General features: G+C 38.7%; 3 protein-coding genes across 7 annotated transcripts; 2 read left to right on the top strand and 1 right to left on the bottom strand.

Moving 5' to 3' along the window:
* Nucleotides 1-783: 783 nt before the first annotated feature.
* rrad (Ras-related associated with diabetes) lies at nucleotides 784-3,886 on the bottom strand. Its single transcript, XM_053317719.1, has 5 exons — nucleotides 3,822-3,886; nucleotides 3,157-3,547; nucleotides 2,468-2,541; nucleotides 2,149-2,353; nucleotides 784-1,774 (listed from the first exon to the last, which is right to left on the bottom strand). The coding sequence occupies exons 2-5, from the start codon at nucleotides 3,527-3,529 to the stop codon at nucleotides 1,497-1,499; spliced, it is 930 nt and encodes a 309-aa protein (XP_053173694.1). The 5' UTR covers nucleotides 3,530-3,547; nucleotides 3,822-3,886; the 3' UTR covers nucleotides 784-1,496.
* A 2,703-nt stretch (nucleotides 3,887-6,589) lies between these two features.
* Nucleotides 6,590-9,882, top strand: LOC128357322 (ATP synthase F(0) complex subunit C3, mitochondrial-like). Of its 5 annotated transcripts, none has more exons than XM_053317660.1 (5): nucleotides 6,590-6,651; nucleotides 6,959-7,048; nucleotides 7,592-7,663; nucleotides 8,909-9,108; nucleotides 9,503-9,882. In XM_053317660.1, the coding sequence occupies exons 2-5, from the start codon at nucleotides 7,010-7,012 to the stop codon at nucleotides 9,615-9,617; spliced, it is 426 nt and encodes a 141-aa protein (XP_053173635.1). In that variant the 5' UTR covers nucleotides 6,590-6,651; nucleotides 6,959-7,009; the 3' UTR covers nucleotides 9,618-9,882. The 5 variants fall into 5 exon arrangements, with proteins under 5 accessions (XP_053173635.1, XP_053173650.1, XP_053173642.1 ...); XM_053317675.1 differs by having other exon boundaries at nucleotides 6,962-7,048; XM_053317667.1 differs by having other exon boundaries at nucleotides 6,617-6,688; nucleotides 6,962-7,048.
* Nucleotides 9,883-10,954: 1,072 nt separating this feature from the next.
* nsun3 (NOP2/Sun RNA methyltransferase 3) lies at nucleotides 10,955-14,770 on the top strand. The gene is made up of 6 exons (XM_053317707.1): nucleotides 10,955-11,199; nucleotides 12,010-12,113; nucleotides 12,200-12,711; nucleotides 12,894-13,048; nucleotides 13,628-13,749; nucleotides 14,212-14,770. Exons 1-6 carry the CDS (start codon nucleotides 11,032-11,034, stop codon nucleotides 14,546-14,548), a joined length of 1,398 nt encoding a protein of 465 aa, XP_053173682.1. The 5' UTR covers nucleotides 10,955-11,031; the 3' UTR covers nucleotides 14,549-14,770.
* Nucleotides 14,771-17,301: the final 2,531 nt, after the last annotated feature.

The raw sequence follows: 17,301 nt of genomic DNA on the forward strand, positions 1-17,301 counted from the left end.
CAAAACCACATGGCTTTGGCCCAACAAGCAACACAATTTCTGTCTTGTTACTGATTCACATCCATGGAATTCTTTCATACACTAAGATGTCACAGTTTTTACATGACTGACAGCCTGCATTTAAATGTGTAACCGCCTACAAAGCAGATGTCCGTGGCACAAAAAGGCCAATTTAGCCAGGTTTGATTTGAAAGCTAAACTCTGGACTGTGAAAACCAAATTGATTGAAAAGGTTACCTTAATGTCTGTCAAATATCTTTTAGGCACAGCAGTATTTTCAGCTGTATCAAAGCACAAGCTGTGTACCTGTTTGTACCAATTCCTCTGTTGCCCAACATATAGCCTACCATTAACTCCAATTCATGCCCCTAAAGTTTAACAACAAACTGAAGACATAGTTAAACAACTGTAGATGATGACAGCGATGGCCATCAGTTAAGGAGCTTAATATATTACATTCAGCAACAATTTTTAAAAAAAGTTCCTTTTGTATCTTACCTTGTCCAAGAGATGTGTGTGCTCTACTGTGTGTGTGAGAGGAGTTTAAATTGTGTGGAAAAAATTGCGTTCTTGTACTCCTTCAGGGGGATTAATGGTTAACACCTTCACATAAACATGCTTAACTACCTTGTTTCCTTCCTGCAAAACCAATGGCCAGCGCAGTTCCATTCCACTGATAGGATCAAATGAATATTCATAAGGATGTAAATTGCTGAAACAAATCTTATGTGTCTCATTTGGCCAAATATTTTACTAAAGGAAAACTGACAGAGAAGATTTCATATTTTGATTTTGTATTTTATTGAAAAAAGGAAAACAAGGTAAACAAAGAATTTCCAAATAATGTCAAAGTTCACAAGACTAATATAACTTATTGCTTGACTCATACATTCACAACCTGAATTCAATGTTATGGAACAACATGGAATAACAGAGTTTTTCCTCTCAGCTGTGTGACTGGTCTTATGTAACTTGGCCGAGGCACGAACCTGCGTACCACGTTTCAAGTAAATGTGACTCCAAGTGACCTATAATATTGCGATCCTTAACGTATCTTTTAGGATAATTTAATGTACAGTATGTTGCATTCAGCATCATTCACGTTACAGTATATACATCAATCCCTCCAATAAAGGAGCCCAACAGTAACCCAACAGCAAGGCAATCTTTGCAACTCATTAGTAAAAAAGCCTTTGTGGGTTCTTCATAAATACTGATCATATTATGACAGAGACATGTTTAAGGCAGACAAAAATAATAATAAATAAATCGATGTTTGCAAAGCTGCATGCATGTTATCACCATTCATTATGACTTCAATGATGTCAGCCATATTTTATTTACTTAAGTCCTCTCTTTGCTTTTGGTTGGTGTCTAAAAAATAAAAATATATTTCTGTACATCTCTATTAGTCCATTAGGGTTAGTGTTAAAACACACACATTGTCTGGTCTTCAGAGGCCAAAGAAAAAAATGTCCTTCTGTCCCTTCTGTTCCTCAGAGAACCGTTAGGTCATGGCAGGACTTTGACTTCTGCCTAAAAGCCATCTTCTTGTTCTTGCGTGCGACCATGCGGCCCAGAAACCGTTTGGCTTTCTTGCCGATGCTCTCTCTGCGCCTGCAGTTAGCCATGCGTCGTGCATTCTCCTCTTTGCTGTCTTTCCTCAAGCGGATCTGTCTGACGATGCCCTCGAATAGGTCCTGCACATTGTGATGGAGGGACGCAGACGTCTCAATGAACTTGCAGTCAAATACCACTGCACATGCACTCCCCTCTGAAATACAGAACATATAATGAAGGAAAATTAGTACTTTGTGCGGCTGGACATTTCACATAACATCAAGGGACAAGCTCAACTGGATGTAGACTGAAAATGGTAACTGTAGAGAGCATAAATTAACTTTAAAACATTGGTTTGCAGTGGTATTTGAATCTTCCCTAAACCCAAGCAGTCAAGCAGTCACTAACCAGCTCTGTCAGATTTAATCATGACAGTTTCAAGAATAGCTCTGAAGTTTAAAATTCTTCATATTTAATGTAGAAGTAACCAAAAATTACTTCAAAATCCACTTCCCCTGAGCTGAAAACATATTGGCTGAACACACCACACATGTAGGTTCAAATGGTTGGTTGATCACATTGACTTACCATCTACAGACACTTCTCTGGACCGCACCAGGTCACTCTTGTTGCCAACAAGAATTATGGGAATGTTTTCAGACTGCCTGGCCCGGCGCAGCTGGATACGCAGCTCTGATGCCTTCTCAAAGCTTGATTTGTCTGTCACCGAGTACACAATGATGTAGGCATCTCCCATCCTCATGCACTGCTCCTTGAGCCACTGGCTGTTATCCTTTAAGAAAGAAACAGATACAGAGTTTAGCAATACAATACTATTGGTACTAATAATAGAGATTAATCAATGTGTAAACAGAGAAACATTTCATGTATAATGTATAAATCTCACCTGTTCCCAGATGTCATACAACAGAATGGATGCCTCTTCCTCATCCACCACGATAGATCTGTCATAAGTGTTTCCTGAGGTGGGAAAAAAGAAATATTCTGTTACACACTGACAGCAAGGGGCAAAGCAAAGCAGTCATGTTTGTCAATGTGTTGCTTCTATTTGTACTGATTTTAGCACATTTCTTCTTTTGTAGTTTGCATATCCTAGAAAAAGCTGATCACAGCTACTGATCAAGCCATCGCTGGTCTTTTATATTTTCCCTTCATGTTATGTTATTGGATGTTTTTCTGACAGTTGTACTACTGAGGGCAGGGCTGCTGCCTCTCTGTAGATGGAAATAGCAATAATCAATGCGTACACTCTTGCGTGCAAAAATAAGAACCCTGTTGTTTCTGATCCATCATTTATCATTTATCACTGTCCTACCAGATACATATGAAACTGGTGAGTTTAGAAGACTTTGTGTGTTTTTTGTTATTTTTTAAGAATAAAATATTCATTATCTGAAAAAAAAAATGTTATGGTGACCTTTTTGACTTATTTAAAAGGTAGAAATGTTTTTGTACTTGACACCACTCATTCAACCTTATACTCTTCACAGACAATGGACATGGTAAATGTGTGTCTATAAGACTGTGTGGGGGTTGCTATAGGGTTGATGACTCATCCTCAGCATCACCATTTACCTGCTTCATCGCAGTCGTGACCAGCATCCTCAACTCCTCCAAAGACGCGTGCCAGGCTGGATTTTCCAACGCCGTGCTCCCCGAGGAGAACCACCTTGTACACCTGAGAGTCCGCTTCGCTGCTGGTGGAGATCACGGAGTCAGAGGAGTCCGACGCGCAGCTGCCCCGGTGCTGTTCGTTAGGAGAGTAGGACGTGCAGCGCAGGAGGTTGGACAGCTCGTCGGTTTGCCCGGTCTGTGGCATCGTGGCGCGCAAGTCCCGGTCGTCCACGGGCATGCTTCTCCGGTGTAGATTGGGCAGATTCATAGGAAACGGCATGCTTCCTCTTCTCTTATCCATGTTCCGCAGTTTGTCACCCTTGTTCAGAGTCATTGTGCTTGTACCGAGGATCTGTGGACAGATGTGCCATGCGTTAAATTTGTGATCCAGGCTTAAGTTTAACCACATTTTCACAGAGAAAAGTGCGCGTACGAGTTTAGAAAGGGACATAGTGTAGTCTTTACACGTTTAAATCATATTAGGCTATAAATGTTGAAATTATACCTAATTTAAACAGACATGGAGTCAGGTTGTTTTCCGCTCGAAATGTCAACTCTGCTCAACAAAAAAAATGGGAAAAAGAGGAGAGAAATAAAAATGTCTCTTCAGAAATGAAGACACTTACTCGGTGCTGGCAATAAATCCAACGAAGTGAATCCAATAATCCTTCGTTAAAGATTTGATGTAGCCGAAAAAGCGCTTTGCTTTAGTCTGACCAGAGTTGCTGCCCATCTTATTTATATAGGAGTAGGAGTGACGTCGACAGGGATTCGCCCCGGAGAATCACGTCTCCGCTCATTATAGTGGTGCGTAACGGTAACATCATACAGAGTAGGGGGTGGGGGGTGGGTATATGACTGGAAGAGCTGAGGAATCTCCCTTCCGCAACGCCAAAAGGAGCTCACATCTGAGGGGGCGGCCGGAGATGAATCCTTGAAGAGGGAAAGCCCCCTTAAAGCAAGAGCGATCTATAAATATTTAATATTAATTAAGGAGATAACGTTTTGAATACGAAGTGGAACTATATCCACATGATGAAAGATGTTAAGGTAAAGAGCAATATTAATGTTTTTTATACATTATTATTATTTAAGCTTGATCAGTTTTGAGCTTCACGCCCCTTGTTGTAAAGAGGATTTCACTGCTACAATGATGCAAAAAATAAAAAATAAAATAAAATTTTAATATGAGGGTAGAGGTTGCTCCCATTCACCAATGAGGAATACATGATGGCATCAATACAGAACAAATCTCACATTATAAATAGGAAAATTACTGACTGCTATTAATTGATTCCTTCTTCCTGCCTTCTTCTGTGGCAGGATATCAGTCATATTTTAATTCAATTTTGAGCACATTCAAAACATTCATACTTCAAATATGATACTGAAAATGCTATTAACATAACACAAAATCTACAGTATGTACTCTGGCTTTAATTCATCTCCAGCTTTCCACCCACCACCTATCTGTCTGATAAATGAAGGCAACTTCACCCACAAAACCATAATGCTTTGCAGCTGTAATCCTTTTCTGCTGACAGACCTGACCTATGCTGAGTAATATTTGGTTTCACTGGTCCATGCCCAGATTGAATAATTGATAATGCTTTCAATCTAAACATCTATGTAATACAACAATAGAGGCAAATCTCATACAGTTCTCTATTGCAGCACCAGTGTTCAGGTCATTTGTCTATACCTTACTTCTGCGTGTGTTTTGTATGTTTTATCTTTCATCCAGCATGTTTTAGGCCTTTATTCTTTCTTGCAAATATTTAGGCTAGCTACAGCACTGAGCAGTATGTGGTCATCATGCACAATTCAATCTTCCAGTTTATAGCAGGGACTGTGTACGTGGAGAGCTGCTGCCTCCCTGTGGCTTTAGGCGTCACATTACAAAATGAACCTTTTGAACTCTGTGTGTGTGTGACTGTGCACACGTTTCCATGCATTATAATGTATTCTGCTTTGTCCCTAAATTTGAAATAATGAACAATTAAACAAATACTCTGTAAACAAATAAATACTCTTCATATATCAATTGATCTATTGATGTTTGCAGTTTTCCTAAATCTGCTTATCACAAAAAAATATTTGTCTGGGTTAGGGTTAGGATTGGATACAAAATTGGTTAAGATAGGGCAATTTTGCTATTTTCTTGCTTGAACTTTGAATTTGATTTAAATAAAATATAACACATGTATCATATTTATATCTTACAGTACTTTGTGTATGTATGCTTCTCATTTAATTTCATTCAACAGATAACTCCCACAAAATGGTCTAGGTGAGATCAACAATTTGAAGGTGGAGGTTTCTGGCACAACTTCACGTACTTCCAAGGTGCATGGAGAAGGGAAAAAAGTCTGAAGAAAAACAAATCTCCAGCAATACTTGTAATATAGCAAACCTGTATTTAGACCAACATGTTTCTTGCAGCCTTCATCATCAGGGTAATCATAAAACACATTAGAAGCAACATTTATAGGCTATTTCTAAGTTATCCTATACTACAGGTGTTGCATCTCTTGAGTCAATTCATAAGATAAAATTCTTGAGAGGCTGTAGTGTCATTGAACTGCATTCGCCTCTTTTCTATCGTCTTGGCCCCTAGAGTTGGTCCCTGATCTGCTGCTTTTCACTGAGGACCCATTTGTAGTTTGCTGGAGTGGCATGATGATCTTCCAGAGTGGGATTGTTTTCTTTATATATTTTATTCTTTTTTATCTAAAGTGTAAAGTTTCTAAATTTACAAAGATCAAGGCATAGAAAACCATAACAATTTAAATCACATGAAATAATGAAATAGAAAATACAATTGAAAAACCAAATGAATAATCATAATAATATCCTGGGTGGAAAGGGGTGTCGTGCCAAAATGTGATTTCCGTCCGCGGGAGCGTGAAAAGCACTGTTTATGGTATAACCTTCTAATCATAACTGTGGTGAGTGATATTAAATCATTTTGAGGCAGAAAACCCTTTCAGTCCCAAATGTTTTTGTTGCATACATAAGTCAAACATACATCATGTTAATTACAGTCTATTTAACAAAGATATCAGACATAACAAACACAAAAACATAAAAATAACATTATTGCCTATAGGCAAGTTAAAAAAAAAACGGGATTATAGATAATCCCGTTAATATCATTACTGATTAACATGTTTATGGCCGCAAATTCGGTGGAAATAAACGTTATCGTCTCACAAGTACATATTATCTCGGACATAAAGTGTATTTGTTCGTAATGGCTGTTTAATCCAGAAGAAAGCAGCTGTAGAGGTATGTCAACTGCGCTTTTCAGTTTTAAAAGGCTGGGCGCGCTCCCGCGGACGGAAATCACTTTTTGGTAGGCAGTCACTTTTTGGCGCGACACCGGAACTCAACCTTTTAAGAGTAACTCTGCGCATGTCCAACCCTCTCGTGTCTTCGACCTCTACTTACAAACCGGTGAGAGCAAACTAACCTCTTCTGTCACCAGCTCACTGTCAGTAAGAACATTGGTTTTCTTCTGTATAACTCTGTATGTATCTTTGTAGCTGTTTAAACTACACTGCTGCATTGCTCTTTTGAGGCTCTCAGCTAGCTTAACTCGTTTTCAGCGACCTTGTTCGGTTTGCAGCTTGTCTTGACCTTAACACACAAAGTTACTTGTGTGGGTGTTCCCATTTGGCACACTTTGTACTTTGTGATATAGCAACCTAGTTACAGTCGACTAACTCATTCTGCTGCTTTATTGTGTTTATTGTTTGAACAGCAGACACTGAATCACTGCCAGCTCCTTTGGGTGACCTGAAGTCCTGTCATTATGTATGCCTGCGCTAAGTTCGTCTCCACGCCCTCTCTGGTGAGTGATCATGAATGAATGAATGAATGAATGAATAGAAATAACTGCTAAGTGTTATGTCTCAGCCTGTTTAACCGAATCTCTACACATCATGATCGTTTGCAGATAGCTGTCGGCTGTTAGCTGCTAGTCTGTGTTCAGGGCAAACAATCACTAGCTATCTTTGACCCTCTGCTAAAGTTAGCCAGTGCTCACACCTGCAAGGACGTCCTGGCTTTGAACCTGTATGAGGGCTTAACCCAACAATATTATTAAGTTTGTCTACCTTTTTGAATCTCATATGAATAGATGTTACCTAGATTTTATCTAGAATTAGTCACTGTTGGTGTTGTCACTGTTTGATAACAGCTATACTTTATTACAAGGTTAATGTCATTGTAGATGAAAAGACATATTCATGATGTCTAGAGCTGAACAGATGTATTAATTTATTATATTTGTTACTGATTATGTAGGTGTGATTATAACATGCTGGTAAATGTATTTTAACAGAGCACAACTGCAGTAAAATAATGTGTCCCCTACTTTTTTTTCTCGATACAGGTCCGTGCTGGATCTCGGGCACTGTACAGGCCACTGTCAGCAGCAGTAGTGTCAGATGCCAGGAAAGCAGAGGTGAGAAGCTACCTGTATTAAATATGATAACAATTTGACATTATTCAGTGTCAATTAATCTCCAGATGCAGTTACCTGCACCTAGGGAAAATAGGATAAAATAAACCTGTAGATTGTAATGCAATCCAATACAACACTGCTATAATAATACTGCAGCTGTATGACCTCTTCATGTATTCTAATCTTATTTTAATTGGTAGGATTTGATTTGTAATTCTAATCCTGAGTACTCAAGAGACAAAACCTGAGGCAGCACATTAGAACATTGTGTACTACATTGTTCCCATATTTCCATCAAAAACAAACTTGACTCAGGTGAGGCTGTTACACTGTGCTCAAGCACTGATTAAAAGATGAGGCTAACAAACCATTGAATGGTGCTACTTCACTCCCACAAATTGCAATGACCTACCAGGCAAGGTGCTGCTCTGACCATTGGGAGCAATTCAGGGTGTAATGTTGTGTTCAAGGACACTTTGATGTATAGGGAAGGAGGACCAAGGATAATCAAACTTATTAGTAGTCGATCCACTCTGCCGCTTAATGGTTCCTGACTTTAGTAATGAATGTAACTCTATATCAATAAGTTTCCTTGACTTGTTCAATTTGGAGAAATGTAATTTCATGTCACAGCTAAACTTTGACCCCTAAACGTGTCTGTGTTATGTACCTAATAGATGAGTTAAGTATTCAAGACAAATACATAGCAACAACAGCAGCAAAAGTTGGAAGTCTCTGCTGGTATTTTATGTTTGTTAGTTGTGAAAAGCACCAATAAAATACCACTGAATGTATTTGTAGTATTTTTAACAATGGCAATGGCCAAATTTGCTATATTAATGCTTCTGTGAGCTGTAAATTGCAATGGATATTCATGTACCAGATGCCAAGAATGTATTACAGTATTACAGAATTTTACATGACAATTGTGGTATCACACATTATATTCTACTGTCCTCAATTTATTTATTAGTTCTGCTGTACAGTGTTATTAACGTGTGTATTTATTTTTCTGTCTTGTATTTTGTATCAACACCAACCTATAGGTTTTTTTTTTTACCAAGATGTTAATTTTTGTTGTCTAAAATATGTATTTATATATATATCTCACGGGTTGAAAACCAAGTTTACAAGTTGTTTTTTTTTCTTTCTTGATTACAGAAAATTGTTCAGTACAGCTTTGTGGACTGTTTCCAGGACTGTTTTTTGTTTTTTCACTAACATCACTTTATTTTTATTTCGCAGACTGCTTCCCTCCTGGCACCACAGAGTATCATTGCCTCCCAGCAGCAGGTGGCACTGCGGGCATTTCAGACCAGCGCTGTGAGCCGTGACATCGACACTGCTGCAAAGTTCATTGGAGCAGGAGCTGCCACTGTGGGAGTGGCTGGATCTGGTGCTGGGATTGGAACAGTGTTTGGTAGCCTTATTATTGGATATGCCAGGTAAATGATGCACTTGTTATTCAGGGACCTTTTTTTTAGCCGAAGTACAATGTCATGAAATTTTAGGTAATTCTTCCTAAGCTAATAGAGGCATCTTTTATTCCAAATCCCATCAGTATGTTTACATCGTCAAGAAGTATATTTGAAGTGAAAAATATATATATTTTGTGTATAAATCTATTTAAGATGTATTGAGCATTGTTAGACTTGTGTTTCCAGTTAATCTATAATAATAATAATAATAATAATAATAATAAAATGTATTATTATTATTATTATTATTATTATTATTATTATTATCATTAGAATATATAATCACATATCCTACACAGAGATTGTCTTCTCATTTAAATGTCTTGCCCAGTTGTTCTTAACAAAACTCTTTACTCCACAGGAATCCCTCTCTGAAGCAGCAGCTGTTCTCCTACGCTATCTTGGGCTTCGCTCTGTCTGAAGCTATGGGTCTCTTCTGTCTGATGGTGGCATTCCTCATCCTGTTTGCCATGTAAACCAGTTTGGCATTTGCTGTAAAAGAATACATCACAATGTTAACAATAATGAGCGGTTTGGATGCCCATGAATGGTACAATGACTTCAGCCAATCATGTGGCTTAGGTGACATTGGTGTTTCTTAAATTATTGTGAAGTCACTGATGTATGAAACTCTGGCAAACCGAACTCATCGTTTGATGCTGGTTTTGCCAGTATGATGTATATTTAATCAAATGTTTTTGTTAACAAACACACAACCAATAACAGAAATAAAACATTCAATTCATGTGTCTGTACAGTCTTTTTAGTGGGTTGTTCATATGTTTTGAGTTATTTTTGTATGTTGATTTTAGACACACAAATGGTGAAAACTGGAATCTGCCTCTAATCTCTAATCTGCCTGAACTTGAATATGTGAAAACTCAAGTACACACACACACACACACACTGAGAAAGGACTCTACAGTGAAGTACACATCTTGTGTCCAGTGGTTTTTAAAAGGTAAAATATTTACATATTCATAGATTCTGGAGGGAGAAGGAGTGACTACAAGAATTTTCAACGAGGTATTTTATTTTTTCTTGATGGAAAAATCACGTCAGACACAACATTATTAAAAGCTGACTAGTTCTCTATATCTAAACATTTTCTGTCTTACTGCTGATAGCTCAGATACACAAAATGTTTGGCAGAGTCTTCAGCATCCTGGTTACTTGGCTAAAATTAGAATTAATTTACCCTTTTTTTTATTTAAAACGAGAGGGAACAAAAACTTTTTTATACCCATTATCCTTGATATTTTAAAAAAAATGCCCATGGTAAATCAAAATCATAGACTTATGGGAGTAAAGGTACATACTTTTTAACTCAATTTCGACTCATAATTTTGGTTATTGTGACATTTTCATTTTATCATGCCTTTTTACCTTTACTTTGCCTCATAATTAAACATTTCTTATTGCATAATTACTTATCTCACAGTTTTGGTTCACCGAGATCATTTTTGATGTTTGTCATACCCCCGTCTGCTGTTGCCCTCTCTGGCTTAAGAGGTTAAGTGAATAATTTCACAAAGTAATTCCAATTCTATTTTAAATAAGGTCAATGTTTATCTAACGTTAGCTGAAAGAGTTTGGACCTAGTTTGCACGTGGTATGGTTGTTCAGAATTGGTCATGGACCGACCGACACAATATAGACATGATCTGCACGTCTATCCGACGTCCAATGTCTTGTATCCATAAAAGCTTGTACCCAACTTTATTTGTCAGGTGGAACTAAAGAAGCGCAGTCCGAGTGGAGGGGGACGGATTTGAGGAACGTACGAGTCAGTGTGTATTTGTTGTCCGTGGTTACTAAATTATAGGGATTTAACATTATTTGATTATACTCTGACATGTCAGTTAGGTGGTTAAAAAAGGGGGGAGACGAATGTTCAATTACATGTTTTCAGTACATCCATTTTGCAGCACATGGAGGATAATTATCTCCAAAGCTAAAACGATAACGCCAAGACATCTGTGGCGGTCAGACAGCTGTCACACTGGTCCCGATGTTGTTTTACAGCCGAACAAAGCAAAAGGAGCCCCAAATACTCAGGTAAACTAATGTTAGGAGAAATATTTAATGTATAGGTTAGTCTCCCTGTTCCTCTCTGGTTTTAAAGCGGTTACTACACACTGTTCCACAACTCCTGTCTAATTAGACACTTTATATTTAGCTCTCCAATCCTCTATTTTTAAAAATGATAATTTTTTGAGATTAAGTACTCCACTACCTATATGTGGTTGTATGAGTAACTTTAGGACTCAGCATTATTGAACTGATAAAGAAGAATTTGGACGATTTACCCCTGATATATAAACACACACAGTTATACTGTGCTATCGGTAATTTTTGAGAACAATAGTTTTGTCTCTGTGTATTGCATGCTTATGGAGCCCCAACATGTATTTTGCCACGTTTATCCCTATAATTAAATATATCTGCAGCCTATCTATTCGCATCAGTATAGATTTTACAGTCAGTATCCACCAGGGGGAGCGAGTGTACAAGACGTCACATCACTCAGCTGGAGACTAGAAATTGAAATTACACTTAAAATGGTGTTTGGTTGGTTTACTGTTAAGCTGCAAATAAAATACAAACATCATTTGAATGTGTTAGGTAAGCAGGAGTCAGCAATTTTTTGGAGCTACTTAATATTCATGTTTGTTATTGTGGTCCAAATGAGTTGTGCATGAATGGAGTTGGCATGAATGGACTCACAGCTTCAAATCAGAAAATGTGCCCACATTCCAGTAAAAATCAAACTGAGTGCTTTCAAACTTTCAAATAAGTTCCTGCATAATTTCTTTATGATTTACTGTGTCTCTTGGTAATATCATCACCACAGTCTGTTTGTAACAGGTAACCAAAACACGCAAAAAGCTAAGATCTTCATGTCAACCAGTGCTGGACCATTTTGACCAGCAGTACAGTCAGGAACTTGGAGACTTGTGGACACCTGCAAGGTAAATTTTGTTTCCAATAATCATTCCTGCTTACATATATGTAGTGTGTGTATATTTTGGTCATTGGGCTTGCTCCTCTTCCACAGAGCAGTGCTCCTGGACCCTCACTCCTGGCAATATGGGGTCATGCTCAACCGCTTCACTACAGTGACAAACATCAAACAGACTCTCCAATCAAAGGGATTTTCCACATTGCTGCCTCAAACAGAGGCCTCCACACTGTGTGGTGATGTCCCCACAGTGTCTAATTCTATATCTCAAGATGAAAAATGCCCTGTTTTGCCGCCTCACTGCATCTCCAAGTGTCCTGATGACTCCCATGTTCAGCTTGTCAGCAGCTCTCATGCACTCACTCTGCCTCAATCAGAGTCTTCACTCAGACTGCCCTGTTCTTCACTTCAGTGTTACATACACCCAAATCCAGTGTGTTTCCCCTCACAGGCTCACAGGCCTGGTCAGCTGAAGCAGTACTATCTCCTGAATGCTGCCTCCCTGCTTCCAGTGCTGGCACTGCAAGTCAGAGATGGAGAGAAGGTTTTGGATCTTTGTTCTGCCCCTGGGGGCAAAGCTTTAGCCATAATGCAGTGTGCTACCCCAGGTAAAATAGCTAATTTAGTAGACTTGACAAACTTTATAATTGAATCTATTTTATGTAAAAACACAAAGGTAGACTGCTCCATAGAGTAGGTTCTAGTATTTTTGTCTGCCCTGAATGGCTAATTGAATAGCCCCCGCATTGAATACAGGTAATAAGTAATGCTGTCCTGTGCTATGTTCCAGCATTTCTCTGCTGTAATGAACCAGATCCACACAGACGAGACTGGCTGGCTAAAACCCTGGAGTCTTTTCTGCCTCACTCATTAACTAGCAGAGTGATTGTGTCTGCACAGGATGGACGGTGTTTTGGGCAAAGTGAAGAGGGGGCATATGACAAGGTAGGGAGAGAACTGCTGTCATATTTACGACATGATTGAGTTTTACTTCAGTATCCAACAAATTAAGGTGACATGCCTCATAGTGAAGTCCTGGTTAGAAATTAATTATAACAGCCAGCCTTTGAACAGTAGCTAATAAACTCAGGAGAAGAGAAGAGAACCATTTATTCAAAATAAGAGCCAAGGAGAGACAGACGAATGGCTGGAAGCAATCAAAGGACCCAAAGTGACTGATAATGTAGAGGATGAAAAGGTAGGGAGTGAGGCATACAGTGTGAACAAAGAACTATTGAACAGTGCACACAAACTGAACAGAATGTATGTGTATTGTTGCAATGATGTGGCTCTGTAAGTTTGTAAAAAGGACACATTTTCTAGGTACCGAGGGACTGAAATGATTTGAAGAAGATTCTTTTTTCAATGTTACTGACCATAGTTGGTCCCTTGATGGCTGAGGTGCAGTGGGGAAAATATATAATGTGCTTGGATTATGTTCCAGACCGCCAGCATTTGTCTTTTTGTCTGCTCTCTTTCAGTCTGACTCCTCACAACTCACATATCTCGCTCACTGTTCCACAGGTCTTAGTCGATGCTCCTTGTTCTAATGACAGGAGCTGGTTGTATTCTTCCAGTGGCCAACAGGGGGAACAGAGACTGAAAGAAAGAGCCCGGCTGCCTTTGCTCCAGGCTCAATTACTGAGGCAAGTCCTATGCCCAGCCTAAATAAATGTATTTTGATTAACTGAAATTCCTAAAAGACTGTTTCATTCCTTATTGTCAAGATGAGGAATTATAAAATATTTGCCTGTGTTTTCGTGGTACAGAAAATAATATAAACACTGTAAAAAGGACTTAAATTAATTACAATTCCTAACAGTGTTATAAAGTGGATTAGATTGACTTGAAATTAGCATCATTTGTCAGGGATCTAAAAAAAAAGGTCCGGTGACTAGCTCCTAAACATGGGAACATTCAAAGCAACATAAGACCACCAAGAGAATTTAGTGGAGGCTGTGTCAAATGTGGTTAAATTGCAGTTGTACCAGACAAAACATAAGCTGAGGTAGAAGAAAAAAACTTTATATCCATGTTTGAAATTGTGATTTATGCACTTTAAAGTTCGTCCCTTGTCATAAAGTTGAGTCTCTGTCTACTCTCTGCAGGTCTGCACTGTCAGCCGTGCGTCCAGGGGGCGTCGTGGTTTATTCAACTTGCACACTGTCCAGCTCTGAGAACTATGCTGTGGTTGAGTCAGTGCTGAATGACTGTCCTGAGGCTGAACCTGAAGACCTGTGGGAGGAGATTGCAGTTCCTTTATCAAACTGCTTTACATTTAGTCCAGATCACCGTGGTCATGAACAGACACCTCACAAGCCATCCCTGCAGTCACAGTACGGTGTCATGTCCAGTTATCACCACAGACTCGGCATACTAGTTGTTCCTCAGCCTCGGAGAACCTGGGGACCGATGTTTTTGTCTCGCATTAGAAGGAGGAAATAGTGTTTGTCTTCCTGAGCAGATGAGATGTGTGAAAACAAATAGCTAAACTTTATGTGTACAACTTTTGTTTTGTTTTTCTAGAAATAAAATTAAAATACCTCACTCAATTGGATTTTAATTCTCAAAACTGCCAGCCTGTGCCATATATAGGACAAGAAAGAAAATGAAAGCAGATTAGACATGCTGTTGCACACATGTCAATGTCCACCTACAGTAAAAACTAAAAAAGTAATGTGAGTGTTAAAGCTTTTCTTGTTCATAGCTGCTGTTTAATTTTTATAGGAGATTTTTCTGTTATCAACATAAACTATCAACATCAAAAAACAACATAGGAAAAGAATATCAAATGCATCAAAGCAGACCTTAGTTAATTTACTTTGGTTTTCTTTTCACTGACTTTTCTATGTGTTTTACTGCATTTATTTATTGATTATAAGCCTTTCTTTCCTCTCTGCTGACAGTTTCAAAAAGGAGATCTTTAAAAACCGAGAATACAGTATGAGTAAGGTGTGAACTCTATATCTTCCCCAAAAGTATGCTTCACCCAAGAAAACTCGTACACTCAGTACTCATACTCGTACTGCAGCTGTCACATGTAAAAATTGAAGAGGCTGTTGCATGCATGTTAACTTCTGCACACCATATCTGCTTCTGTTTTCTTTCCTATAGTTGCTGCAGGTTGAACTCATACAAACAAGTTGACAATAGCCTACTCTAGGGCTTCAATATTCTAAGATGTAATATTGTCATAATAAACATTCATTCACTATTTATTCTGTAAGTGGTATTCTGGTGTGAGTTTTCTAAACACTCATTTGAGGCTCAACAGCACAGAACTGACATTCAGAATCTCCAACTTCCACACTTCTAGTCCATTCATTAAATTTGTATCACCTGTTGGGTCAAGTTATCACTGATTTCTTTTTTTGTGTCGATGGGAATGGCCCACAATTGCAATGTGTAAGCACTTAAGCAGATTTAACATAGGCAACTCAACAGAAAGCTAAAAGTTAGAGTCTGAGAGATGGGTTTAATAACAGTCTGTATAACTGCAGTAATCATATAATGAACACACAGTTCCCATTTTCACCAACTATCTCTTTCTTCATTACCGCTATTCCACTGTCTCTCTCTGAATTAACTTGCGCTTTAAGTCTCACTAGATGTAATCTTACACCTGTCATTGTGCCTTACTCCAGTGTATTTGAGTAGGCAGTGTCATCTCTCACAATGACTCATTACCTGGGTGGACTGCTCTCATGTCATGCTTGAGTGAAAAGTAGACACTATTTCATTGCAGTGTTGAAGCTTCTCATCAGGCAAGGATTGCTCAGACTACAACCAAAAAATGTTTTAGAAAAGTGAATGTGAATCACAACAAACAGTAATTCATATGTTTACTTTTTGAATGTAACCGAGTGACAAAGACTGCTGTTGCACAGACATTTATTTGTGGAAACCCTTCTTCCCATAAGGCTGGCAGATTTGAGAAACCCTACATGACCCTGTCAAGGATATGATTACTGAAAAAGGAAATCTACCAGAGCCTTGCACTGGTTTCATCCGACTTCTGTGCTTGGACATAGACACAAGCAATACTGGGTGCATTTATATGGCTATTTTTATTGGCTGTCCTACTTTCGCTTCACTTCTGCGTGTCTTTGAAAAGTAACTTCGGCCTCCAATATGAGTGCATCATTACACCACCATAAACACGATGCAACTTAAAATTTGGTTAGATGTGGCGATGAAGTGTAGGTTCGTCGAGGTTAAGCATGTTGCTGACCTTTATGTGAACTCTGGTTTGTTGATACTCCCCATATTGCAGTGTTTCCTCAAGGGGAGAATCTCTAAGCAGCTTTTCCTCCACTTCAAAGGGAGAGAATGTAGGCCTGCTTTGCATAATCAGGTGGGGAACAGCTTTTTGCCAGAGAGGCAGGAATTCATTTGTGGCACCGCCAGATGTAATCATTAAAACCCTAGTTATTGACAATAAGGGGAGAGGAGGAGGGGGAATTAGAGGAGGAATTGTAGAACAGTAGATAGAATGAGAAAGAGATATGGAGCATAGGATGGTCCTGAATGCCGGAGGACACTATAGCTAAGCAGGCTAATCGTGCCTGAGCTCTGTTAAGCCAGAATGTCATTTTTTTCAGGCTGGTAACATGCAAATGTATCACTCTGTGTGTGGACATGCTGATATGAAGTTAATTCTTACTTATACTACCCATTTAATATAAATGTATTTCAATATTTAGTGGTGTATAGACACATTTTAAAGGAGTTGGAATTTGGCAAATACGTTATTTAGGCAGATATGCTAGTCTTAATGAAGGCTATTTAGCAGTATGTGTAGGTTCTAAAGCTCCTTTAACAGCCATTAAGTGTACTGCATGGGTCGGTCTAACTACTCTCATTAACCCAATTTCCAGACAGCAGGCAGCTGTTCTCAGCACAAAAGCTCTGATAAACTCACTACTGTGCCTGCACACCACCGAACAGACCAAAGTCAGTGACTAAATGTTGAAGAATGTTGAAAATCTAGCATTTTTTTCATCATATTTGTTGTTTTTTGTGGCAGCAACACAGTGTCAGGATACACAGGAACATCACAATATGTGTTATTCATGATGCTAAAGTCCAGTCGAACTCAAACCACTGAAAAAAAACATCTGATATTTTGACACTTGTGAAAAATGTTTGACTTGAAGCATTTGACACTGACTGTGCTGGACAGTTAACAAGTGGGTCTA

Source organism: Scomber japonicus, chromosome 1 (assembly GCF_027409825.1).
Source record: "Scomber japonicus isolate fScoJap1 chromosome 1, fScoJap1.pri, whole genome shotgun sequence".
Lineage (NCBI taxonomy): Eukaryota > Metazoa > Chordata > Actinopteri > Scombriformes > Scombridae > Scomber > Scomber japonicus.

Coding starts and splice junctions, on each gene's coding strand:
- rrad (XM_053317719.1), bottom strand. CDS start 3,529: ATGACTCTGAACAAGGGTGACAAACTGCGGAACATGGATAAGAGAAGA. Junction 2,354..2,467: donor TGTATGACATCTGGGAACAG/GTGAGATTTATA, acceptor TCTTTCTTAAAG/GATAACAGCCAGTGGCTCAA. Junction 1,775..2,148: donor CAGAGAAGTGTCTGTAGATG/GTAAGTCAATGT, acceptor TCTGTATTTCAG/AGGGGAGTGCATGTGCAGTG.
- LOC128357322 (XM_053317660.1), top strand. CDS start 7,010: ATGTATGCCTGCGCTAAGTTCGTCTCCACGCCCTCTCTG. Junction 7,049..7,591: donor TCGTCTCCACGCCCTCTCTG/GTGAGTGATCAT, acceptor TTCTCGATACAG/GTCCGTGCTGGATCTCGGGC. Junction 9,109..9,502: donor CTTATTATTGGATATGCCAG/GTAAATGATGCA, acceptor TTTACTCCACAG/GAATCCCTCTCTGAAGCAGC.
- nsun3 (XM_053317707.1), top strand. CDS start 11,032: ATGTTCAATTACATGTTTTCAGTACATCCATTTTGCAGCACATGGAGG. Junction 12,712..12,893: donor AATGCAGTGTGCTACCCCAG/GTAAAATAGCTA, acceptor GCTATGTTCCAG/CATTTCTCTGCTGTAATGAA. Junction 13,049..13,627: donor AAGAGGGGGCATATGACAAG/GTAGGGAGAGAA, acceptor ACTGTTCCACAG/GTCTTAGTCGATGCTCCTTG.